The 27,244-nt window shown below is 41.6% G+C and overlaps 2 protein-coding genes across 2 annotated transcripts in view; one reads left to right on the top strand and one right to left on the bottom strand.

Annotated features, from left to right (window-relative positions):
* Window positions 1–2,814: 2,814 nt before the first annotated feature.
* LOC142592941 (transcription factor SOX-17-like) lies at window positions 2,815–4,274 on the bottom strand. The gene is made up of 2 exons (XM_075705643.1): window positions 3,977–4,274; window positions 2,815–3,761 (listed from the first exon to the last, which is right to left on the bottom strand). The coding sequence occupies exons 1-2, from the start codon at window positions 4,272–4,274 to the stop codon at window positions 2,815–2,817; spliced, it is 1,245 nt and encodes a 414-aa protein (XP_075561758.1).
* Window positions 4,275–7,581: 3,307 nt separating this feature from the next.
* LOC142592886 (uncharacterized) overlaps window positions 7,582–27,244 on the top strand; it is a 37,924-nt gene continuing 18,261 nt past the window's right edge. The window contains 2 exon segments of the mRNA XM_075705064.1: window positions 7,582–7,636; window positions 7,816–8,072. Of these exon segments, the coding sequence (XP_075561179.1) occupies window positions 7,582–7,636; window positions 7,816–8,072 (312 nt within the window).

Below are 27,244 nucleotides of genomic sequence, written 5' to 3'. Positions count from 1 at the left end.
CCCTGTCTTTTTGGCGAAGCGAGGAGCAAACCAGAACCGCTAAGGGAAGAGCAGATGCGATTTCCAGGGAGCGACCTGCCCTGGGTGCGGTGCCAGAAATGGGGTGGCAGTGGCAGACCCCGACTCTGCACGAAGAGTACGGCGGAGTGAAGACAGAACCGTGACACGGAAAATACTTGCGAAAGATGATTAATCAGCTTTGGGTCCTTCTTTTAACACGCGATTGTCATGGGCACTCATGGGACATGAGGAAGGTTTAACATTTTCAAAAGGCCCACAGGACAGATTTGGATGTGTAGCACTGCAAATCGGACAGTCAAGACATGCTCTGTGGAACATGGGGCTTGGACAGAGCTTCAGAAAATTTTGCTCCAAGTATATTGGCAGTGCATAAACCTGGCACATTTTAGACATGTTAAAGAAGATTCAGACAGTTCTTCTTACAGGAAAGGGGTGGGGGTGGTGGGGAGAGTTACACATCTGGATACATACAGGAGAATAATGCTCCTTAGATTTGAGTCTGCAAAAGCTCTATGCAAAGGGTTGTTGTAAGCCCTGCCCATCCACCATCTCCACACAGTTTGGCACCCAGGACTGCTACGCTGGCCAACCCTTTTTCCAAAAGCTACACAGTTATATAATCCAATTTATTGTCAATCACTTCTGGTATTATTATAAAAAAGAAGTAGAAGGTTTTCAGCCTTCGTCATGAACCCACTTACAGTTTCAAGTTCTCTTCAGCTTTCAGCTGTCCGACAAGTTGGGGTGAAAGAGAGAGGAGGGGAGCAAAACCTGCACCTAATTGAAAAATGACAAGAAATGGTGGGCAAACTTGTCAAAAGCATAATAATGATTTATTTCCAAAAACAACCAAAGTGATTTTCCTCGAGGAAGCCGTGAATGTGTGTGAAAAGGGCAAAATGAATTGAATTTAATCCTGTAAGTTAAAACCGTATAATAAAAGGAAAACTCAACCAATACAAACCCATCATTTCTCAGGCGTGTTTCTCTACTGGGTTTACGTATCTATGCCTAGGAACATGTTACAATTTTTTCCAAATTAAAGTATCAAGAAGACATCTAATGTTCTTGTCCTGAGATACCACCTCATTCAGGAATACATCATTTTTCTCATGTACACGTGGAGGAGGAGCGAAGAGAGTGTCAGAGTGCATATTTTAGGTATACCTCAGAGAACTGAAGACTTTGAAAAGTAAAATGGGAAGATTAAGAAACTGGAGGGTAGACTATTTTACAGAATACTAAGGGTTTGAATGCATTTTAATTCAAGACACGCTAAGAGTATGCAATTACATAGTCGATTTTTGTCAACGAGGCTATGCTTGAAACTCACTGACCGAGGCAGCTTACATCTGGGTCTGTGTACCCTATTTTATCTTTCACCGGTACAAACAAGCCTCTTTCAATGCAATTTGAAAATGTACTCCATTTAATTTCCCCTGTTCATGGAAGACAGATTAATCAGTGGGCAAGTCTGCCACTTCGACCTTGGTCCCCTCCTCCCCAGGGCTCAATTCCACAGCTTTATCTTAGGAGCAAACGACCCAGATGACTGGTCCTCCCTCCCCCGATTTAAGTAATAAACATAATGAATTTATCAGTCCCACCCCACAGCTTGACTCAGTCCTACCATCTAAAAAACAAACCCCCCTTTTTTTCTGCGGAAGTTCAATTGCAGAGCGCGTATTTGCCAATCACAAAGACATTTCTACCTGTAGTCGCGATGCCGTAGTATAAGGAATCTCTTTAGCAAAGAACAGGTAAGGCCCTTTGCCATCCGGTTGAAGCTGCCACCGTGGCTGGGTGCCTGAGCGGGCTGCCCCTGGCCGGCCTCCCCCTTTAGAGGCTCGTGTCGAAATTTTTCACCTACTTAGTACCCCGATTTACTGCTCTCGTTCTCTGCAGCGGAGACCTGGCATCCCCCGCTGCCACCCCCTTCCCCGACGAAGCAAGGGCAGCTACCGGGACACGAAAGATGGTGCTTTAACTAGCGCTTATCTGGCCACTTCAGCAAGGCGCTATTCTTAATGGCATCCAAGGTGTCCACGATTACATTAAAACCAGACCCAAACCCTAACCTACCTCGGTAAGAGCTTCCTTACAGTCTTTTCATACTTCAAGCATAAAATAGCTCGCCCGCATTTTTTTCTTTTTTAAACTCAGTCATGTTAATCAACGGCCTAAGAAACCACGAATAAAGTTTAAAAAAAAAAAAAGAACAGCGGGGAGTAGACAGTTTCTGAAGGCTTAAAGTGCTGTTTATAATTTGAGCAAGAGAAACGGAAGAAGACTATGTCTACAGAAAGGGTGACAGGCCCTAATGCTTAGTGCAAGGGAATTTAGTAAAAGTAGTTTAAAAAGCAATAATAATCGATTACCCAGGACCATAACATCTCTTTGGGGAGATACCAGCAACCAGTTTTATTATTTTCCCTTTATTTGTAAAAGTGCAAAATTATTCTGTACAAATCCAACATATAAAAACCAGCATTCTGTACAACATTACAAAAGCATAAGGATGTCTAACAACATCGCAGAAATTGTATTCCACGTGTGTAACTAGTATCACGATTCCACAGCAGGAACAGTTTTACATGTCACTGTCGGACAGCGATGGAAAGGCCTGCACCACCTGGACAGCGAGACGGCGCGTCGCCTTTTAAACCTCGAGCAGGTCACGGGTACCCTGTCAGTTCTCAAGATTCAAATAAATTACATAAATAGGAGCGGGGCCGGGCGCCTCCCTGCCAGTCCGCGGCGTGCCGCGCCGCGCCGCGCCGCCGGGCGAGTGCCTCACACGTCGGGGTAGCCGCAGTAGTAGACGGCGCTGCTGGCGTCCGACACGGCCGAGGAGAGGGGCCCCGCGCCCTCGGGCGCCGGCAGCCCGGCGGCGTCGTGGCCCGCGAAGGGCAGCCCCAGCTCGGGCTTGCAGGCGAAGCGCAGGTACTGCTCGAACTCGGTGCGGTCCACCTCGCCCAGCAGCTCCTCCGGCGGCAAGTGCTCCAGCTGCTCCCGGCACGGCGCCGCCTCGGGCGGCGGCGACGGCTGCCCCACCGCCCCCGGCGGCAGCGGCGGCGGCAGCGGGCCGCGCCCCGGGCCCGGCGGCTGGCACGCCTGCCCGTAGTAGGCGTGCAGCGGCGCCGGGCAGCCCAGCAGCCCCTGCAGCGAGCCGCCCGGCCCCAGCGCCTCGCCGGGCGGCAGGTGCCGGCGCAGCGCCGCGCCCGCCGGGCCCTCGCCCGCCGCCGCCGCCGCCGCCGCCGCCGCCGGGAACTCGCCCGCCGGGTGCGGCGCGTAGCCGTAGGGCGCCAGCGCGCACTCCTCCTGCAGCCCCGCCGCCAGGAACGGCGCCTCGCCCTCCGCCGCGTCCAGCGGCGACGGGTCCGGCGTCGGCAGGCTGTAGCCGTCGAAGCCGGCGCCCAGCGGCGGACAGTCCCGGTAGTGGCCCGCGCCCGCCGCCGCCGCCGCCGCGTAGCCCTGCTCGCCGTAGGGCAGGCCCAGGCCCTCCACGCACATCCTGCCGCCGCCGCCGGCCTCGCTGCCCAGCCCGGGCCCCGCCGCCGCCTCGCCCAGGCCGTGCTGCAGGAAGCCGCTCTCCACCCGCTTCAGGCGCTTCACCTGCTTCCGCCGCCGCGGCCGGTACTTGTAGTTGGGGTGGTCCTGCATGTGCTGCACCCGCAGCCGCTCCGCCTCCTCCACGAACGGACGCTTCTCCGCCAGCGACAGCGCCTTCCACGATTTACCTGCGCCCACCAGCGCCGTCAGACCGGCCGCCCGCCCGCCGACGCGCCGCCGCCGCCCACGGCCCGGCCCCCGGCCCCGCACGGCCCCCGGCCCCCCGCCACAGCGCGGCCCCCGCCCCGCCAGCCCACGGCTCCCCCCGCCCGCCGCCCGCAGCCCGGGCCCCGACGCCCTCCCGCCCGCCGCCTCCCCCGGCCCCCCCGGCCCCCGCGCTCACCCAGCATCTTGCTGAGCTCGGCGTTGTGCAGGTCCGGGTTCTGCTGCGCCAGCCGCTTGCGCTCGTCCTTCGCCCACACCATGAAGGCGTTCATGGGCCGCCGGATCCGCGCCTCGCTCTTGCTCCGGCCGCCCGCCGCCCCCGACGACGCCGCCTCGCCCTTCGCCTTCGCCTCGCCCAGCGGGCTCAGCGCCTCTGCCCACGGGCAGGCGCCCACGGCCGGCATCATGGCGGGCAGCGCGCACCGGCCCTGCGCCTGGTCGTCGCTGCTGGCGTAGCCCGCATCGGGGCTGCTCATCTCGGGACGCGCCGCCGAGGCCCACAGCTGCGGCGGGGCAGCGGGACGGGCTCGGCGCTCGGGCCCCGCTCGCTGCTGCCGCCGCCGCCGCCGCCGCCCGGCCCTATTTGAGCTGCGGCGCGGCCAATGGGGCCGCGGGGGCGGGCCCGGCCGCGGGTCGGCGGCGGCGGCGGTGGGGCGCGGGGCGGCCCCCGGGCTCCTCCCGGCCCGGCCCCGGCACCTGAGCAGGTCGGGGGGCCCCGGGCGGGCAGCGCTGCCCCCCCCGCCGCGGGGCCGGGGGGGTCGTCCGGGGGGGCCCGGCAGCGCGTCCGGCAGCGGCCCTCGGGCTTGGGCCCCGCTCCCCGCACGGCGGCGGGGACCGGCCCGGCGAGGCCGTGCGCTGCCGGCTGTCATCGGGCAAGTGCCCGCCCGCCAGCGGCACGGCCGGGGACGGACAGCCCTGCGCAGAGGGGGCACGAAAGGGCTGGAAGGGGCAGACTATTTCCAACCGCACCGCGGTACCCCCAACACCGCGGAGGCACGGCAAGTGCTTGGCAAGTGCTTGGCTAGTGACCGGGGAAGACTAAGCCAGGCCATCTTCTGCATCTCGCCCTGCAGCCTCCCACCTGCCGGTGCTGCCTTAGCACATTTCACCTCCTAAGCCCGTGAAAGATGTAAACTGCGTGGGACAGTAGGATACTGAATCCATAGCAAAGCCTATGAAATATATCAAATCCCACTTTTTCCTACTTCGTAATAAAGTTATTCCGTACCTGCCAAAAGCGCAAGTATTTATTGTATGTAGCATAAGTTGATTAGCGTAGATTTCAGCTACGCTTTGCAGCAGGTATTGCCTGTTGCACTGCCTTGTTCGGGACCCCTCTCATTTGCCTGAATAAATAAACTGTAAATACAAACAGATCTTTCTAAAAAGTCCGTCACTTCGGAATTAACACAAATTCTGCCTCGCTACCATTTATGTCCTTCTTTGACATACAAACTAATGTAAAACACGGCGTTTTCACGGGCGCTCTGATTGATATTTGCATTGCTATGCGGTGCTATTAAATGCATCAATGCTTATTTGAGAAACCGCTGAGCTTTAAACTGAAGATCAAAGCGGTTTATTTGGTTAAGGACACCTTTGTTTGGGTAGCCACTTCGATCAAATAAACCAATATTGTAAGAATTCTGGCTGAAATTAAATGAACGTAGCCAACATCACCATTAACTCATTCTAACGTTGAATTTCCTGTTTCGTGCAATGTAAAGCCTGCTCCTTTACACCTGACAGCCAGGAGATAGCCTAAAAAGAAGAAAAATGCAGTGGCGAACGGTAGCTGCCCAGGACTAACACCGGGGAGGATAATTCTCCAGGCACTTGTGCATTCCTGCTTTCTGCTCCCCTCTGCTCGTTACAGATGATAAACGAGGGATATATTTCCAGACTAACGGGATCCTGTACCTATCCCTGTTGCGAGGAGTCGAAACCATTGCCAAAAGACTAGTAGCTGTCTAAAACCAAGCAAAGGGAGGGTTGTAGTTTGTTTTTTTTTTCCCCCCATTCAAACACACGCCCTAGTCCAACACAACGAGAGGCAGCGATTCGAACTTCTGCTTTTCTTCCTTTATACCAGATGCCGTAAAAAGCAGCGGAGGCGAAAACAATGATCCTACACATAAGTATGCGTATATTGGTCTCATACTAGTATATAGTAACACCATTCTTGTCGCAGTATAATGCATTTAAAATTGATTGTGAACGAAGTTCATCGGGACACGCTTCCCTTGCAAAGCCGACCGCTATCACAAAACAGGCGACAATAACCAGGGATGCTCGTTAGGAATTAAGTGCTTTTTCAGTCGGTTTTAGTCCAGCGCCTTTGGGACACTACCTGAGGGCGTACCGGTTTAAGGCTGGTGTGCCAGTGACTTTAGTTTTATGGCCGAGGTTGTGACATTTCCCGACCCGACGTGCTGGGACTCAGAGCCCTTAATCCTTAGGCCAGCTGCCCGAGGACGGGTCACGCACCGAAGCGTGGCTGATACCCAGAGAAAATTCTGAATTCAACAGAATCCGAAGGGTGGCTGAAGCCAGCTCATGCAGGAGGAAAGTGTGCCTATTTTTCCCTGCAGAGAACAGAATACTCAGCTGAGGGGAGAAAGCAAGACAACTTCCAAGCAAAACAAAAATCAAGAAGGCAAGAATGCGCTGCCCTAACGAAGTGGGTGCATTGCCAGTGACTTCCAGATCAGTTCCCAGCTCACGCCGTATTACTGACCCGGATAAAACGGAACGCCTAGGAGTTTAACGCGCAGAAGAGAGTATTACCTTTTTTACGAGCTGATCTTGTTAAAACGCCAAACCGTCCCTTTTACTCTATTTAGCGGAAACATTTTCGTGAGCCAAGGGAACAAATCCTGCAAGAGCTTGCACTGCAAAAGTTCAGCGAGTAGAGGGACTGCGTACAAATACACTTTACAGCAATTTTGGGGCTGTCACTTCCAGGAGAAAAGAAAATGTTTTTCTATATAATGAACATGAGGTAATAAACTAAGCAAACTGCCGCTGACTTTGTTTGGGAGATTTGTGCAAACTGCTTCCACAGCTCATTGATCTGGGATCAAAGAAAGCAAGGTGTGTTTTGAATCTAAGCCGAGAAAGTAAAAGCTCCTCGGTTTGTACAGAAAATGTTGGCAGTTTGTGACCCTTTCGGTGCCTCTGGTGTCATAAATAGATTCTCTCACCGCTTTTCTCGCCTTCTGTTTTGATTGTTTAGGTATTTTTGAACTGTAACTTTAAAGCACCCCGCACGGCACTGATTCTGGCTCAAGTTGCGCTCTCTGCTTATGCCTCACTTCCCTGAAGCGCTTCGTAAAGAGCTTCTTCTGACGCTCCTGCAACCTTCGTGGTCGCACGACTCCTGGGGTCATTCGTTAACTTTCCCAACGTAACAATGCCGCCGAGAGTTCATCCTTCTGATTTATTGACCTTTTAAACCCGCCGGTACCCAGCGCGGGGGCGCGGAGCGGGGATCCTCCGGCGAGAGATGTGTTTCTATTTCAGGTCCATTACAGAATGCGGTGTTGGAAGTGGTGCTCCCAGCGTTATCAGAGCCGACCACAAATGCCACATGAAAAGCAGCAAACATCCGGAGGGTTTCCTGCGAATCGAGCAGTTTCTCAAGACAAGAGCCTTTTTTTTTTTTTTTTTTTTTTTAAACGTGTATTTAAAGGCAACAAGCTTTGCCTCTTTAAAGCAGTTCAAAACCACTAAATGAAAGTAGCCCAGCCCGACAACGCTGCATAGTGCAAGAAATCTCCCCGAATGAAGGCTTTTCGGGACTTCGCCTCGGGAAAGCGCATGGATCAGAGAGGCCCTGGTCGGGAATGACCCACTCTTGAAAGGAAAAAAAAAAAGAAAAAAAAAAAAAAAAGTCCCTTTCAGAAACTCTGTAACGATCGAAGCGACGTTAACTACTTTACAACAAAGTAATAGTCCCCAACATTTAAATAGTTACTGGTTCGCCTGCGTGGGTTTAATCTGCAAATTGCTTTCTAGCAAACGCGCAGGAACACCCGAACCCGCAAAAAGCTGCTCGTGCCTGCACGCAGCACCCCGAGCGGAGCCGCCTCCGTGGAAACACGGACCATCGCCCCGGGCGCGGCAGCTGCGGGGCACAGGCAATAAGCGCCCCGGTCCCGCACCATAAGCTGCCCGCGCCTGCTCTGGGGTGTGTTAAGCAACGGCGTCCCCGCATTCGGGGACTGAAGGGCGTCCGGCGGGGGGAGAGGGACGTGCGCGACTCCCGCTCCGAGGTAAGGGCGCTTTCGGCTCCCGGCGGACGCGAGTGGGCCCCCCGCCCCGGCCAGCCCCCCCCCCCCCGCCCCCGCCGCGGCCGCTGGCGTCCCCGGGGGCGGCCCGCCTGCCCGCTGCCCCCTCTGGAGGAGCCGAGGTGCGGGGGAGAGCCCCCGGCGTGCCCCCTCCCAGCAAGGAGTTAACTCTGCCGCCGACGGGGCTGCTTGGGCTGGGCTTCAAGGCGGCTGCAACGCCTCCCCTACTCCCGCCTGAAGATATAAATCAATGTATGGGAATCGACGGGACATGACGTGTTTAACTGACACGAGTGCTGGGGGCTTCTGTAATATCTATCCCAGACAGATAATGCGTAGACCCAGACAAATCCCAATAAAGTCAGCAGCAAATGCTACTCGGTTTAAACGACATTGAAAGGAAGCCTAGAAATGGCACGTTCCTCAAAAAAACCCCATAATCTAGATCCAGCGCTCGCCACCCATTATATTCATAAATTTGTCTACTCCTTTAACATAAAGATTGATTCATGAGACTAAGATCGCAGACCGGTTGTGTTTTTCTCTGTAAAATAAATTGACAACAGTTTGATTACATAAGGAGTTCCCAATTTAATTACGGGTTTGCGCCCTTCGGTTTGAGAATGAGTTGCATAGGGCCACGAAGCAGTACAATAGCTGGGGCCAGGTAGAACCCCCCTACACTTGAATTTCCAAGAACAGAAATCCTGTTAGTTTTCATACTTAAGTACATACAAGTCATTAAAAAAAAAAAAAAAAAAGAAAAAGAAAAAGCTTTATACAATGCTGGAGCCACTCCAAAAGATCAGGGATCTGAACTGAACTAAACAATTTGGCCTAGCCTCTGTATTTATGCTGGTTTTATGTCAGCGGAGCTACTGCAAACTTGTACTAAGGTAAGATTTATTTTGACATGCTAGATGCAAGTCATGTAACTGTACGATTAAAAAGCTGATCCTGGTTACACAGGAATGAAATAAATTTCATCTTGGGCATCACTCAGCTCCCAGAGTATCCTTATTACAGCCAGAAGAATGAATGTAATAAGATATTCTCTAGAAGGTGGGCTATGCTACCGTATGTTACGCTACTGTAGTCTTGTAGTGTATATTTCTAAATTTCTTTCTTTAGTAGGCAGCAATATTTCACAGTAATTTCAAAGTGCAAAGTTCTTTGTCTTCAGCCAGAGTAAAATTGTTACATGATACAAACGAGGCAGTAGCTGGGCCTGGAGCTGGGCAGTTACTGTTCCACCGATTACTTATAGTCACAGAAGAGATGATCTGGGATTTTAGCATATGGAAATAATCCTATGCTAGCAGTTTACCAGAAGTATGTTAGCGATACTAACAAAATAATTAAACAATAATGACTAAATCGAAACCAGCGGCTTGCCATCTGCAGTTCTGATGAATCAACAGTGATGAACAAGTAAGATTAGACAGAAATTAAGAATGGATTTAAACCCTCAACAACACTAAAGCTGAATAAATCCTTTTTCCAAGGTGGATAATATGATACATTTCTTTTTCAGAAAAGAGTCACTGCTGTCCTTTCCTTCCCTGATATTAGATGCAGTGGTAGTGTTGTTAAAAAATGTTTGTTCTTACATGACCAAAAAGTGCATTCTTTATAACCCAGACATAGGTATACAAAATTTGATGCTGTTTTTGCAAATCAAAATATCAAATTGTTTAAGGTTATAATTTTGAAATTTGCCCAGTGGAAATGCTCTGGATTGTCATTGTATCTTGCCATTGCATTCGGTGATTAAGTGCACTACAACTTTTGACATCTGACATTTATCTAGATAAATAAACTACAAAAAGAAATAAATTGGGAAGTTAGAAGGTTCGGGAAATTAATTTGGTTTCACTTCTTGATAGCTGCAAGTGTTCAGTTTTCTGATATTTATGTTCCTTGATTACTCTTAATACACAAAGCACTTTTTAATTTTAATATTAGTTATTTTAATATTAAGTTGTTATTTTAATATTAAGATTACAATAATGTTCCATTGAAACATCATATAAAGTCATAGATGATAAGAAAAAGACACCCGCACATCTTCCAGATCCAAAGTAGTCAATCTGATCACATTTCTAACTCTATTTACCAACTTGCAGCACTTTCAGTGGCAGACCTCTGCCTGCTTTAAGCGCACAATGAAGTCTACAATTTCTCTGCCTAGAATCCGTTAGTATCCAATGAACACCTTTGACTTCTACTGAGCAGGGAGAGAGAAGGGAACTCAACCCCTCATGGGATCACGCCAGACACAGCTAGCAACTTTAAATAAAAAAGACAACTAAGCTGCAAAAACCTCCAAGCTAAATTAGCAATACACCTTTTTTTTTTTTTTTTTATCCAGCCATTATTACTTGGGCTTCAATATGTTTAGATTTATCTAACCTGCAATTCAGCAGTCACACCTATTTTACTTGCGTGGACTATTTCTGTTTGAATAAAACCTAAGCACCGAAAGTCCCCTTTCCTCCTCCCTTGTCCCCTTAACATCACCTTCTTATCTTCACAACACTCTTTGAAGGGTATTTACTGAAAGGATGAGAGAGCAGTTATCACACAGAACTGAAAACCTAAAAAAAAAAAAAAAAAAGACCCAGGAATTTCAATAAACCTACTCTGTAGCTAGATCAAGAACTAGAGATCCTCACTGCTACTGCAAACAACGTGCAAGATCTAAGATGATTTCTACCCAGCTATCTCCAGTTTACCAGTTCCATTAAGATAGGATACCTGTTTAACGGGACTCTAGATGTAAATGTTGTGAGAACATGCAATTTAGAAACCTTGCTTCAATGATAAATTTAATGACTTTTTCAGCTTTTAAAAATTCAGTCAGATCTTTAGCAGACAGTTTGTGTAGTACCTAGATGTACTGTGTTGACTGCCTTCTACCATTAAAGCCTGGAGAGGTTTGAATTAATGAAGCAAGGTGGATGACTACAGAGCTTTAGTTTCTGGGTTTACATGGGTATAAATACACTTGCTACAAAACCAAAGCATATTTGTGCTTTTTTGGTTCAGACTAGCACCCTGCAAAAAGTGAAGGTGGTAAGTCACTCCACACAGGATAAACTGAAAAATGCCTAGGAGATATTAACCAACTACACTGGCGATTTACTAAACCCAGAGTTAGAACTGAAGCACAGCAAAATTATCTTACACAACTGTAATACCTAACTTTCCATAGGCATCTGTTTCCAGCAGTCAGTCTCCTAGCCTTCCCTCCTGGTTAGCAAAAAATTGCAAGACTTACTATTGCAAGACCTATGCCATTTCAGGAAATAAAGACGAGTGTTGACAGTTGCTAGCAACATTTTATATGCCAGTGCATGTGGGTGCTCAAGTGCTATAATAGTTCATTTAAAAATAAAATATGAACTAAGACAAGCCAAAACACCTAGGCAGTTGAGTTGACAACCACTCAACCACTCATCAGAGGGAGCCCATTTTTGCCAAAAGCCAACATCTGTAGTACAGCCAACCTGCTGGGGTCTCAGAACTACCCCTCTAAAAACTCTACAGCTGCTGGGAGAAGCAGATGCCAGCCAAGGGAGCCCCACAGGCATACCGTGAACAGGAAAGTACAGAGCTGTAATGCATTCTGTAGCTGCTTGATTGATACTTTCTGCAGCACAAAAGGTATTTTAATGAAGAAGATGCTACATTTGCCTTTCAAGTGGAACATTTCTGAAAGGAAACCAGTCATATATCTGCAGCATGTCACTGACAGATGTAAACATTTTATATTGTTCTAGGTAGCCTTCTCATTACTGTGTGTTAGACTATATTTGTGACATATTGCCATTTAATACTTTAAGCTAGGTTCTTGCAAGAAAAGTATTACTTTTTCAATAGAAAAATAAAAACTTTTCAAAGAAAACTCTTCTCACTATCTTTCCTCAAGGGGAAGAACCAGCCTTCTAGTGTATTAGTAATTCTCATATATTCTTTAAGTCCAGCTGAAAAACCTTAGTAATCTAACTTGCATTGCAACTAAGCACAGAAAAAAGTCTGAGCTCATAGCTAACACTAGAACATATCCTGTTCAGGAAGGACCTGCAGATCCTTCCAGGGCCAGATTGCGTGTGCACGATCAATGTTTGGAACAGGGCATAATACAGAGGTTTCTTGGCAGCTTTCATAAATCGGCAGAGCTGCAAAAGTTGTTTTTCGGTTTTTGTTTTGGTTTTTGATTTTTTTTTTTTTTAATCTTAGGCCAGCTAAACACCAATCCATTTAGCACTAAAACTACCCTGCCGCCTATCTAAACAGGAAAACCTTGCTAGTGAAGATGTAGTTACATCAGCAAGCATGTGTTTCTGGCACTAAAAGATTACCTATATTTGCACACCTCCTGGTATCTGTCCTTTTTTTCCTTCAATATCATGAAATATTATTAAATTACTACTTTTGCTTTTAGTGTCTTCTTTGTTCTTCGCATGCTTGTTTCTTAATTACCGATTAATATATTTCTTAGCATTTTTCTTTTTGCAGATACTCCTAGCCAGCAGTCAGTAGATGCCACAGCACAGACGTGAACTACTGATAAGTAAAAATCAAGCTGCATGGATTATCTCTTTTCCATAAAAAGCAAATCTATCGGTGCAATCAGTTTTTGTTGGGGGGTGGGGATTTTTAAATCTCCCTTTCAGGTTTGCAACAGTGCATTCACACATTTTTTGCCACTTGTCAGGCTAATTCAATAGCAAAATCCAAGCAACAAAGATTTGATCTGGGTAAGTAACAGTTGTACATAAGCTGGTAATTAATAGTCGTATGAATTATTTCAAATGAATTCTTAGGATTTTCTTTGCAGCCTGTAGCTTCAGAAGCATTCTGAAATACAGTCAACTCATTTTTATTTAAATATGTGGTTACAGAACTAAGGCTGGATATATCACCTGTCTTTGGAAGGGTTCCATATTAATGGGGACTCGCTGGTCCATCAGCTTTCCCTAACCAGATATTGAACCTTAACACAGCACTGGCCAGACACTAGCCTATTAGAACTTCACTTTACAGGAGCACCAAATTAATCTGAAATCGCAACAAGAAGATAAGACAAAGTTATTCAGTTACTAAATTACATACAGGTGTGAGTATGGAATCTGGGGAATCCCTTTGACAGATGCACACAAGGTTTATGTTTATGTGTCAAGAGAGCTCTTACTGTTAAGCACACAAAATGGTAAAATACTCAAGAAGTATTCTTGCCACTAAACAATTAAGTTACAGAACATTTGGTAGTATATGTATTGATTTTACGCATTTGTTTATAAACCACAGCCTTTTATGTCATTGGCTCAGCCTGAAATGTCAAATTTCACATTTCAAAATTTCCTTAAACAAAAGCAACCACAGCTGCTCATGGTTACTTGCAAGTGGTTAGTAAACATGCATTATCATTTTCTTATTCAAAGAAAAAAATTACTCAAAGCTATTTTTACTTTTGCTAGAGACTTTCAATAAAATAAAATGTAAGAAATCTGTATTTGAAAACTAGTAGATTGTGATATGTGTTCAGATGCTGTCCCAAACAGAAGCAGCAGATTACTTGCACAGCCCTTGCAGAAATACCTTCCTAGCTTGCTACATGTGTACTTGTACAGGTTGAGTTTATTGCATTAAAACCATAGTGATGAGAAGACGTATATGACACATTTCTTCTTATAGTACTAAAATTAACAATTAGTAGTGTTGCAGCAGCGAGTGATTAGACAGCTGCAATGGCACTGCTTACAAAAACTTTAAATAACATGTAATACTGAAGTATACAGTTGCCTAAGATGTATACTTAGTTAGGATTAAAAACCATTATTATAAAGATTAGGGACACAAACAGCTGATTATTGGCTGCTTTTACAACACACAGATTATTATTCATTAGTACCCACATAAGAAGAGTTTATAGGTTCACATATATTTAGAGTGATTTCATCCACAGAATAGCCATAGGTTATGGTCATTTATTTATAGAGGTGTAGGTCAAAATCTATCCTGCAACACTGAAATAAGAGGTGAGTAGAAAGATGTATCTTCTGTATGACAGAATTTAATAGCAAATGTCAGTGATATATCTTAGTAAATAACTTAGTTAAATATATTTTTACAGAAAGAATTTTAATAATAATATGAATTAAACACAATACATGCCACCAGAAGTAATTTGGACATATCACTGGGAAGATCACAAAGTGTTCAAGGTTATGTTTTAAATTTCTAGCCAGAATCAATAAATCTATCCTAGTTACTTTACAAGCATGATACATTCACTAGGGAAAGTTTTCTTTCAAGAACCAATTATTATCCACTGCTCTGTTAAAAATAACTGAAAAAAGGCTAACCAACTTGAATCTTAGAAGAAGGGTTGGATGCAATGTTAATAGTATTAAGACAATTTTCCAGAAAGTAAACGATTTAAAATCACTTGTATAAATTTCACAGAAACAAATTATTAAAAAGCCAAAGTTCTCAATCTGAAGTGTTTAACCACCTTTTTGGGTAAATCTAAAAGGAGGAGCTCTGACCAGACCCAAGTTCCGTGGAATAACTGCCTGGCTAAACAGAAGAGTGATCCAGGAAGTAAGAAGCTGGGAACTACCATTTCAGAAGACTCTGAAGATGAGAACTGAGTCAGTCAAGATCACAGAAGCAGCTGCAGCTTCACCGCTTTGTCACAAGCTAAACTGGACATTATATTGAACAGCCATTGTATCAAGAACTAAAGCGAGACAGTAACGGGGTATAGCACTCTCTGAGAGTTCCTATGTGACTGCAACACTAGATGATCAACTAAAGTTGTGTTTATCAGGCCTCTACCTACTGCTCTTACCTTGTAATTAAGGACATTCTGAAAAAAAGAATTCTTACTTTTTCTAAACCCAGCTTTTGTATACCATCTCACTACAAATGGTATTTATATGCTATTTTTCATCCAATAAATGCTTTACAAAGGTATGTTAATATTACTAACACTGTGCTGCACCTTTGGGAACTCAGGACAAAACAGATGTTCTCACTGACCTGTCTAAAGTTGCAGCAGAGCAGAAAAAGGCCAAGGACCATGTGCCTCTCCCTTTCCCCTCTCTAGTTTTAAGCGCAGTTCCATGCTGAACCTAAAGATACTGGTCTCAGACTCCCTTTCTCCCACGTTCCTGCTAAAACTCCAGGGGAATACGAGCATCATTAGGACTCTTCAGCAGATTCACCTTTGGTAGGATGACTAGTCAGGGATTAGCAATAACAGACTGATTACAGTCAATTGGGAAAAGGGTAAATCAATGGTCCAAAATAAAATTTAAGCCAAATTTAAACATTCACTTCTATTGTGCATTCTGTGAGATACTCTGGAACTGCAGCTTAACTCTCTTCTAAGCTTCATTACCTTTTTCCATACTGATCCTAGAAAACTGTAAAGTGGCAAATCATACAGACAGAACAAAAATGGCTATATATGTATATAAATCAGCACTTATTGTATAGTACACATGACTACATAACCAATACTAAGGTACCTGATTTTTTTCATTTTCACTACAAAAAGTGCAATGACAAGCTGAAGTTTGATTTTAAATGAGTATCAACATCTCTGACTAGAAGAAAAGCAAACTAGTAAATAATGATAGTCAACTGTCATTTTATAGTTAGTCTACTAATAAATAAGTGAATGAATCAGATATAATTATTCCTTTTATAAATTCAATTTGATACCAAAATATACAAGATACAAACTATTAGGAAAAACAAATTAAGAAATACTTAAAACTTAATTTATACATCTAAACACTTAAATTTGGATAATACAAAAAATCTTGGCCATTTGATAAGAAAACATTTTTACCTTTTTATAAAAATAAAGATATAGATACTGCTGACTAAGTATAGGTCAAATTCGAATTTGGATAATTTCTTTTGATTCTTTATAGTTTTGTTTACACAGTGATTTCATACTGCCTAATTTCAGGCTCTTAGCTTAGGGATTCGAGACAGTTTATTAAAGACAAGTACGAAGAACCTCCCTGAAAAAAATGCTCTATTTTTTTATTTTGCATTTTTAAGCTCTGGGTAGTTCCACTTGTGAATTATTAAACTGCAGCTATGCTCCCTCCAAGCAACAACTACATTTTTGTGATAAGGATTCCCTTATATATAATTTGCATAGAAATTTCGAATCCTTCAGCATAAGATCCTCTATAAATGTGTATAGTCATTAGAGATACACATGTTGCTTGTACTAAGTTTCACAGATACTTTTTTTTCTTGTAGTAAAACTTACACAGAGAAGAATTTCCAGAGTAATTTTTTCGTAAGTATTTTCCTTGTAAAACAAAAATCAGAGATTGCTTATCAATGGTTCACTATCAAAATGGAAGGACAAATAGACTGGAGTTTTATATGGATCAACCAGCAGCAAAAATAAACTTTTAACCAAGCTGACTGATAGAAGAGGGTGTATATTTATTAAACTTGCAAACTTCCAGTAAGTGAGGAGGTGCATCAAGGAGTTTCAAGAACAAGACTGTAATTAAAATTATCTTGAAAATTACACAAATGGCTTAAACATAGCAGGATAAAATTCAACATGGACAAATGCAAGGTATTTTAGTGAGGTAGGAATAATCTATGTTAAGGGTTAGGAACTTAAAAGCAAGAAGCCATACTGAAGAAAAAGATTTTGGGGGTAATTGTAGATGACAGTTTAAACAGCAGTCAACAATGTCATGCTGCTGAGAGGAAAAGAAGAGAAAAAACACAGCACATTGGGCTATGTAGATATGTATGTTCTCTGCAGCCTGTGAAGCAAACTTTCCTTTCTCCTCAGGGAAGAGGAGACAAAATAACAGTTTTCATATTCCTAGATGGTTGGTGCAGTATAGAGTAATATCCACTGAGGGCAGGACAGAAAATCATGACATACTTAAACTGCATTAAGGAAAATTTAGCTTTAATGGTAAGAAAAATAGTCTAAAAAAGGTGAGGACAGTGAAGTGTTGGAATGTGTTGCCTATGGAAAATACAAACCCCTCCAGTTTTTATAAATAGAGAACAAATATGTTTTAAAAACAGGCTGACAAACACCTTTAAGAATGGCACACCTACAGCTGATCTTGCATCAGGTCACAGAATCACAGAGCAGTTGAGGCTGGACAGGACCTCTGGAGGGCATCTGGTCCAACCCTCCTGCGCAAGGAGGGCCACCTAGAGCCAGTTGCCCAGGACCGTGTCCAAAAGGCTTTTGAATACTTCCACGGATGGAGACTCCACAACCTCTCTGGGCAACCTGTGAGGCGGCAGATGAGTCAGCCCCTGAAGCTCCTTCTATCCTTAGTTTCCTAAACTTTAATGAAAAATTATGCTAATATTTGGCTTTGACTTTAAAACTAACTTGCTGATTTTTCTTCATTCCATACTTAAGTCCTTGTTTCACCATTTTAATTTCATAGTACGGCTTTGTTCATTTAGGAATTGCTATTCAGAAACTGCAGAGAAGACAAATCATGTCCTGTGTTACACTCAGCCCTCAGCAATATTTAATAATCCCCCTCTGTATATCCCTAAAACAAAGTAATAAATCCACCAAACTGACCTTAATGTTTCTTGCACGGAATTAAAAAAAGAATTTCTAAAATAAAATTCAATAAATAAATATTATACCCAGGAAGTATGCAAACAAATAATCTCTCAGCGGTGTTCCCCTCAAGAAAATGTTATAACTATGCAATTCTGATTTCATATTGCTCACTCAGATTATGCTACTTCTTCACAGTTTAATTTTCAACCTCATCCATAAAGTACACTAGTCCCATTGGTCAGCTTTGCAATGAAGAGAAGGCAGGTGTTCCAGTCATTTTAGGTATCAAATTCCTCATGAGCTATTTAATATTTCCAGTGAACAGGACAGAACAAAACTTCTGCATACACGTATTACTAATTGTTCATACACAGCTGTGAAAAACTAATATTGAAAATTATAAGGGATACAAAAGTAACTATATGTTGAAAAGCTTATTTTTCAAGCCAGTTTCAAGGAATTCTTTCTAACTCAAATGTTGGAGTTAAAAAATTAAAATCAATACTCAAGTTTGAAAAACATTACAAAAAGAAAATGACAGAGATATCTTTCAAGGAGGCATACAGTTTCTTCCTCACTTTTTGACAACCCAGAATCCTGTATGTTTAGTATTGACCTTGCAATTCATATCTAAGTACATGACAGATCACAGGTGATTAACATCTCTGTAAGTATCTCTATCCTACCATGGTTCTGTTTTAAGATATTCTGCTACATCCTAGAATACCTTTCCTAAACAAACTCCAGAAGGTAAATACTTAAGACAATAGCAAATGAGGGGTGAATGAAGGTAAGAACATCAAAGGTTCTCTGAGGGAGCTGAACTACAAGGGAAGCTTTGAACCCGGGTTAAAATGTCACAGGGTGCTACCTGAGCACTGCATTTATCAATTTAATTCCTTCAGAATCAACAAATAAACTTTGTGACAAAGATAAAGATTTAAACCTGTATTTCTTTCTTAAAGCTATCTTTGAAGTTACCTCATACCTTAATGTATAACTACCATTTTAGACACATATTTTAAAACATTTAAAAGAATATCCCAGCAAAGTAATGAAAAGATGGAATCATACTGAGTCACAGACGCACCTCCCCCCAACAACCCAATTATCATAAAATGGGAGAATAACAGTAAAACTATTTTTCATTATTAAGAATTTTGGGAAATAAATACCGGTTTTCTACTCAAGTTAGCGCATCTCTCTTTCCAAGATGAAGAGCAACAGACATTAAATATAGAACTTTACCTAATAAAGTAAATTACATTGCAGAAACTCTGTCCTTGAGAAATTCACAGCACTAAACAATATGCCCAGATTTATCGGCCAACCTTTTAAAGTAGGAACCTAAAACTGTTCTTGTGAATCTAAGTATTGGTAGCTAAAGCCTGGTTTGCATTCATATCTGTACTTTAAAAAAAAGATTTATTTAATTGGTACCAGTTCTATGTACAGTAATCCATAACTGATGCATGTTTCTAAAAGTCTCCCCCCAAAATCACTCCCTTTAAAGAGGTTTCTAAACACTATTTTTTAATTTGTTAAGTCTTGATACAATCCTATCCCATGAAAAATGCTAAGTCTCAAACCCTCCCTGTTCACACAGTGGAAGGATGGGCAGACAGCCCCAGTTATTGTTTTTTTTCTTTGTGGTTTTTTTTTCCCTCAACTTTGACATTGTCTGAACTCCAGCAGACAAGAATACTGGCTTCTGATCTACAATGAAGAGAGTGAGGAAAGGGAAGGTCAGCTTTCTCATGCTTCCCATAATTAGAAGAGTGAAAGAAAAAAAGTGGCCTATGAAGATGTAACTGTAAATTAGCAAAAGTTAGATATTTTTCAGAAGATGGATGCATAGGAATAAATACAATGGAAGAATACACAGGCATTGAGGATGTTGTCGACTATTTAGAAAGGGTACCGACTTGATTTACTGTACAGAAATTTCTAGTGAGAATTTTTAGTTCTCTTAAAAAAAAAAAGTGAATTGCGGGGTTTTTTTTCTCTCCTAGAGCACACCAAGAATGATTCCAAAAACTAGTGAATACAGTAATTTTTAAAAAAAAAGTTCTGGCAATAGTCACAGTTTTAATAACTCACTGCTATACTTAGGCATGTACTTTCACAGCATCAACCACTGCTTTTTCCACTTGTTAAACAGACTAATGCCAAATCCCACATAAAAACGTGACTTCAGCAGAATCCTATGACTTTAAGTTTGTAATTCTATTTTAGCATACTGCTCTCAGGTGTTTGGAATCAAGTCAGTGATGAGTTTAACTGGGAAGAGTATGTAAAATACACAACAATTGTTATTGAAACAGATAGACATGGAGCACTTTGCCACGCAGCTCGGTTAGAGCATGGTGCTAATAACGCCAAGTTCACAGGTTCGATCCCTGCTCACTGCAGGGGGGTTGGGCTTGATGATCTCTCAAGGTCCCTTCCAACCCAAAAAGCATTCTATGATTCTATGACATTGAAACAGCATATTTCTGGAATTTTGTTTATTTTATACCAGTATGGGAATAAGGAAACACATACTGCATCTCTGAAGGAGTGAAGGGAACTCAGTATCCCAGATGATGAAATATAGATGAATAATAGACAGTGACATTTCCTAACGGGCATGGCTAATTTCTCTCAAGTTGTAGAACTTCAAGTACCATGGTGGCCTGGAGTAGGATACAAAGAGAGAGTTTTACTCTATAGTCTGCCATGCTCAAACACCCCTTCCCCAGAGAAGCCATGCCTATGACCAAAGACAATGTAGAATGTTTGGTAACAGCCTTATAAACAATAGTGTGAAAATGAAACAGCAAAAACCCACAGGATTTATTTTCTCATGGGTATTAATAAAAGAGAAGTTCCTTGAAAATTCCTTTTAAGTAGTTGAAATTGCATAGTTATGCAAACAGTATATATTTTCTGCAAGTATCATGAAACCTGACAAGTCAAGACTTCACAGAGGTCTTTCACCCCAGCTTCAATAAATATTATACTCTAACACATACACTATTATGAAAAACAGCCTTTAAATTGGACCCCCATGGTCAAAAGCTGTCTTCTTGAACTATTAACAAGCTTTACTGTTTGGTATGATTTTCTGATAAAAAACTTGTTCCAAGGCTCTTTAGGAGAGAGATCACTGAATTTTAATCAAAAGAGTTTATGAAAAATATATGTAGATTCTTGTTTGAGAAATATCTGGCAACAATGCTGTATAGCAATTCCAGCCAGACTATCTGTGTAAAAGATAAGCAGATTTAGCCAAACATGCCTTTATCCGGGACTGCAATGCATACAAAGAATCCTGAAAAACTTCCAACTTCAGAAATTAGCTGTTTATTTTGGAGCACCTATATCAATAACAGCAAAACACACCACAAAAGTACTAACTGCTCATCTGCCTTACAAAATTGATAAGGAATGTTTTGCCTGTAAATCTGAGAAGGAATAAAATAAAAGGAAATGAAAATGAACTGTCATATGTAGATCCTCATGATAAGTTAACAAAAAGAATCTAACAGCTAACTCACAGAACCTTTAACTTTTAAGACCACAACAATTCTAGGATGTTTTCATGGCAGAAAAATTAACCTGTCCCTGCACTTTTGAAAGGAAAATTCAGTCAGTACCATTCCACGTCTTCTCATATTTCCTAACCTTGTCATCTCAACTTCTTAATTTGACTGCAAGGTGATGTTAACACCTTTATGCACTACATAAAGCAAGGCACCTTTTAAAATGAAGCCATTAAGCAGGAAAAAAAAAAAAAAGAAAGAATGCAAAAAGTTACATCTGCTTAGCTGACAGTTATATAGCTGGCAATGGGCTGCTAACCTGCCCCAGCCCAGATTTCAAAATTGCAGCCTGGAGAGCAGAGATGGGAGCTGAATACCAAAATTAGAACACGCATCTTCTTTCCGGGTAAGAGACAGCCTTCCACTAGATATGTTTCTTTGGGTGTCTGTTCCACTACCTATTAATCACACTATGGATGATGCTTTCCTATGACATCCTAACCTAATCAGGTCTATGCAGACTATTTAGCATTTTTCCACAATTCTGTTCTTGTATATTAAAAATAGGATGATACATTTCTGATTTTGTTTAAATATATGCCCATTCTAACCAATGGGCATATATTTAAATATATGCCCATTCTAGTTACTAACATGACTATTCTGATTTGGCTTTTGTTTTATTCACTGTTATTCCAACATGACAGTTTTTCCACTATAGTGTAAAGTATGCTTATTTATTAACCACGTTTCTTTCCTATCAACCTGATTTGTTTCCTTTTTTTTTTTTTTTTTTTTTTTTGTTATTCTTCACCTTCAATTGCCTGGGTTTGCAGAAGCTGACTGACTTAGGATGGTAGCAAAGCTTGAAAAGAGAAATTCAAAGCTGTGCAATACATAGACTCAAAAGCCCCTTACACATGCAATATTCTTCTATAAAACAAGATCCTGAAGGTAGAGCTCTCCAAATTCCATACACAGAAGTGGCACACTCTCTGTGAAACTATTCACTGTAATACTGTTTTTTACTACCGGCTAGCCAAAAGGGGATGTAGTTGGGATGCTTAAATGGAAATAGCTTGATTGCTATACCTCATATAATAAAAATGGAGTGTTTCAGAAATACAACACTAATGAAAAGTTCATAGCTAACGAAAAGTAGGAAACAAAGGATACCTGCCACTGGAACCAGCCAAATGCCACCAATATACTAAATAAAACTTGGAAAACTTTTATTGACTAGCAAGCTCAGCATGTTGGAATAATAAGGAAGTTTGGAATTTCCTCTCTCATTTGGAGTGTCTTTGCAGAAATATCAGCTGGTAACTACATCAGACTGTGCTATGTATAGCTTTGTTGATTTACAGAGGTCTTTAGAAAGCACACGCCCAATGTTTTGCTTCACATGAATAACCCTTATAGACAAACTGCCTAGCATACACGAAATTTGCAGAATGAGAGAGAACATTACTTTTTAAAGTTTAAGTCATTAAAAGGGATACTTGCTTAATTTCAGCATTATCAAATTGAGGTAATCTAACAGAATTAATTTCTAGTTATGAAAGCTATTCTCCAGACTTCCAAAGGACAACTTCTTCCAACACAAAGAAAGAATCGTTATGAAGAAAAGGAGGAATGCATTATTTCATTTCAATCCCTACAATTAATGTAATTTATCTGCTTTATTTTTTCAAAATGTATTTCCTTTGAGTTTTTCAACAATGCTAATTCATTTTTTTAAACTGTTATTTCTGATAATGGTAAATGACAAGCAAATGGAAATATGAAAGCAAATGGAAACAATTAAATAAACAGCTGAGTGTTGTTCTTCAATTATTTGCATTACAGCAGTACTTTCAGAGACAAGACATAATGCCTTTCTTTACCAAAACACACCCGGGGGGGGGGAGGGGGGGGGGGGGGGGGAAGATACACTAAGTATTATTACTCCTTTTAAAATGATATAGAATAGAGTTAGAGGTTAGATGATTCACTTCATGTCACATTGGAAAATCTGTGGCAGAGGTCCAATTAAAACTTGGTCAGATGAAGAAAAAAATGCAGTCAAGTGATATTCACACAAGCAACCGTATTAACATAAATGTGTGGTGGCTGCTCTGCATCACAGTAAATCATCCCACCCACCCAGCTGGCTTTCCTCCTTCTTTCCTCACATGCACAAATTTTGCCCAGCTGTGAATGCGAGAGGGTGAACAAAGGAGGAGAAAAGAATCAACACTGATTTCTGAATAAATAAACACACAGTTCTGATAAGTTAACATTGCTAATGCGACAGAATTCATGTAGTAATTCAAGTATACTTTTTTCAGAAAATTCCTAAATATATTGAATGCAAAACTGCATTTTGGACTGGATCCTGCATGCCACCTAGCAGCCATGGAGAAGTGTTTAGCGTTCCTATTCCTGCTCAGCATTTCTGCAAATCTGCAGATTTTTCTGAAGTTACAGCAAGCTTCAAGGAAAGAAGTCACAGATCTACAGATAACAGAATGATTTCTGAAAGCCATTAGCATGACTTCTCCTTTAGCAATAAATACTGTGTGTATGATGAAGGGTTTACTTTCCCAGAAGTGCTTATGGGACTTAAGATTGCACAAAAGGGCTGTGAAATGTGTTTCCCTCAGTTCTGGCTCTTTGGTTCCTGGAGCCTCAGGTCACATTCAACTCATAGTTCCTATCAAGCTTTTCCCAAAGGACCTTTGGGCTCCTGCAGTAGCCAAACTTCCCTGGAACAGGAAACTCTATTTACACTGATGTCTTAAAGCCTGGTGCTCATCCATAAAAGGGAAAAATAATACTTTTAGGAACTGTATTTTCCTTAACCTTTAACAGACCACAAGTCTAGTCTAAAACGCATATGCTGTAAAAGTGAGTTTTCACAAAACCAAGAAAAACTATTTCTGAATAAGTAAAGAAAACCTCATTCCCCTGAAGTGCCTGCAGCATTCTGATGGTACGCAATACCTTGACAGGAACATGGAACAGAAAAATACAAATTAACTTGTCAGTTTTCACTGTCTCATATGAAAGAAAGGCCATCTATAATCATTAAAAGAATAAAATGTTAATATCTTTTATCTGCGTCATTTTCAATGCAGGTCATTTTTTTGTTTGTTTTAAATAGTGAGTGGGCAGACTTCTGTTTCAACTGTCCATTCACAGGGGAGAACCAAAGCCTTCGTCGGGGAACAGCCTTTACAAGAAATTCTACCAGGAATTGAAAATGACCCTCACAATGGCAATGTGACTCCTGGGGAGAAAGATCCTGCAAGATCTGCTTCATATGTGATAAATTACAGCAGGCTACTGGGAAGGTGAAGTAGAAGTAGCTATTTTTCCCTGCTTGTATTACATGTTTGTGTTCCTCACCACCCTTAAATAGACCATTATTTCACAAAGAACATACATAACTTCCATTTGTCAAGAAGTTTTTCGATTTATTCTTTTTTTAAACTGCCATTTTGCATACAGGAGAGAAATCAATTAAAAAGTCAAAATGAGGATTTTTATTTAAAAAAAAAAGACCAACTGTGACTTCACCTAAATCGTAAGATGCTTTTTAATTTAAAAATGAGTTTATCTTCATGCAGATATGAGTTTTGATTTGCATTTTGATTACTTCAGTGCCAAGATAAAACTTTCCTGCATTACTACAGTGTATAATCACATCCTCCGTCTTTCCTTCCCCATAGCATCTTTTGTTTACTGCTTTCTTTTTTGTCACATCTAAAGTCAGTTAAGACTGCCAGCTCTGTAAGTTTCTGGAAAATGCCTTTACAAACCACATAAAATAAAAGCATCTGTCCTATGCAGGATAGGTGTGCTGAAGGCTGCTTTGCGATACTGAGAAAAACCCTTCTGAAAAGCTGATTGAGTTGCTGGCATGAATGCTACTGAAAATAACCCAGACAGTTCAATGCTGCAGGCTTCCGAGTTTCCATATAAAAAGCCTAAACTGCAAACTTTGTATTCAGACTGAGATTTTGTTTTGAGAACATACTGATGTTTTCAGTAGATGTTCCTTAATTAGCACTACTCTCCTTCCAAAATAATTGTATCAAACTGAACATCTATTCAATAAAATAAGATACTTCACTTTTGGATTCTTATTCATATTTTTACAGAAATCTACTTTCCAAATACAAGCAGAGAAATTTGAATTGCTTTGTTAAAACTTCATTTAGCTCCAGTGAAGAAACTGAGGTGCAGATGATACAATCTGATTACAAAGTGAAGTTTCATCTTTTAATCTAGCTGTAAACAACAACATGAAAGATAAAGGTGCTGTTACAGTAGCGTATTGTTACTGATGACATTTCTTTGTTTGAGGTTGGCTGTTACAATTTCTGGCTTAAAGCTGAAAGTTGAAACATGCAATCACCTTCCTTACTAAGAATGGCAAACGGTATCTGCATGACCTTTTCCAAATTATATTTTAATGCAAGATCTTTAATGTTTTTAACTATGACTCCTCAGATGGACAAACCTATTTAATTCAATTCCAAATACTGGACAATTCTTGGCCTCAGACTGGAGTCTGAAGACATCACAGTTATATTCTAGGAGATTAGAGAAAGCAGAAGGACACAGGGGTTTTCCATAACTTTCTTTCACTAATCACAAGGACTTGACAATGTAACATCTCTAATCTGTCATCTAGGAAATGAGTAAGGTCCCTAAAATAACTGGGAGTATCCCAAGGTGAATAAGTGTAGGTCTATGAAAAAAAAAAGATATATTATCTCTGTATAATGTTACTGGTTTCTTTTTCTTGGCATTTGTCCATCTCTGGCTCGTTCTTGTGCTGAATTCTCTTATCTGTCTGAGCCTCATCATCACCTCAATTCTACAAGATCTTCAAAGAGGCTGGTCAGATTTTTCATTACTTCCTATTACTATATTCTAATTTAAAGCCGAAATGTAAGAAGAGATAAACTTACTATTAATAGCAAAAGCTTTATTAAAATGTTGTTCTCTCTCCAGATTTTAAGTGTCCATAATTTTGTGCATGAAATAAGAGACATTGCCCATTAGTATGTAAATGTTATTTTTCCATCTAGATCTTCAAAAAATATTAATACGTTTAATTTTACCAGATTGTTCTGGTTTACACTCATTCTTCTGAACTTCTGATTATTGTCTTGATTTAAAAAAAAAAAAAATCTACGATACCAATTACATAATAGGTATTATCCAAACACAGGCTTTTGGGTTTCAGTTACAAGCTACACAACAAACCTGAAAATATATCTGCTTGGATAAACATACAAATGGTGTTACTAATTTAAAGTTGTAGTTGAGCATGTTTATAAGGCTTTGTTCTTTTAAAACACTTAAGGTACCTAACAGATTGAATTTTAATGTAAACATTTGTAGTTTACTTCCATTAAAACTGCTATAGAAGTGAAACACTTACTGATACTGATTCAAAAATACTATCTTATAACAACTAAGAAAACAACTAAAGGTGTACAAGATCTGACATTTTACAAATGTGGAAAGTGGTAACATCTAGAAGAATAAAATGTCTATCTCATATGACATATATCCCTCTTTTTAGGTATTTTTCCACAGAAATAGAACAAAATATTTAAGATGTTCTGTTTCATATGTAAAATGGAGGCCTAGAAGCCTCAGCTCTGAACTCCCTTTCCTTTCCTCTGTCATCTGCTCTCCCTTTCAAGTTCTGAAAATATTTGGGAGACAGAAGACATGAAGAGCATATCCAAGTGTAACTGCATGATCTAGACTTACCTCTGTATTAATTTGGACCAAAATTCTATGTTCATCATCCAACAAAAACACAGATTTGCAATCTAAATCATGTAGCGCTTCTCCATCTCTGACTGAGGTATTAATCCTTGTACATCATAGTCCCCAATACATATTTTTCCATCCAAATTTGGAGTCATGTTTTGAGTTATCTTTTGACTTTCTGTAATTGTTTGTTACATGGTTTCAGTCACAAAACAGAGTATCTAAAATAATCACTTTAAAAATGGCAATCACTACAA

Source organism: Pelecanus crispus, chromosome 2 (genome assembly GCF_030463565.1).
Source record: "Pelecanus crispus isolate bPelCri1 chromosome 2, bPelCri1.pri, whole genome shotgun sequence".
Taxonomy (NCBI): Eukaryota; Metazoa; Chordata; class Aves; order Pelecaniformes; family Pelecanidae; genus Pelecanus; species Pelecanus crispus.
This window is presented reverse-complemented; position numbering and strand designations above follow the sequence as displayed.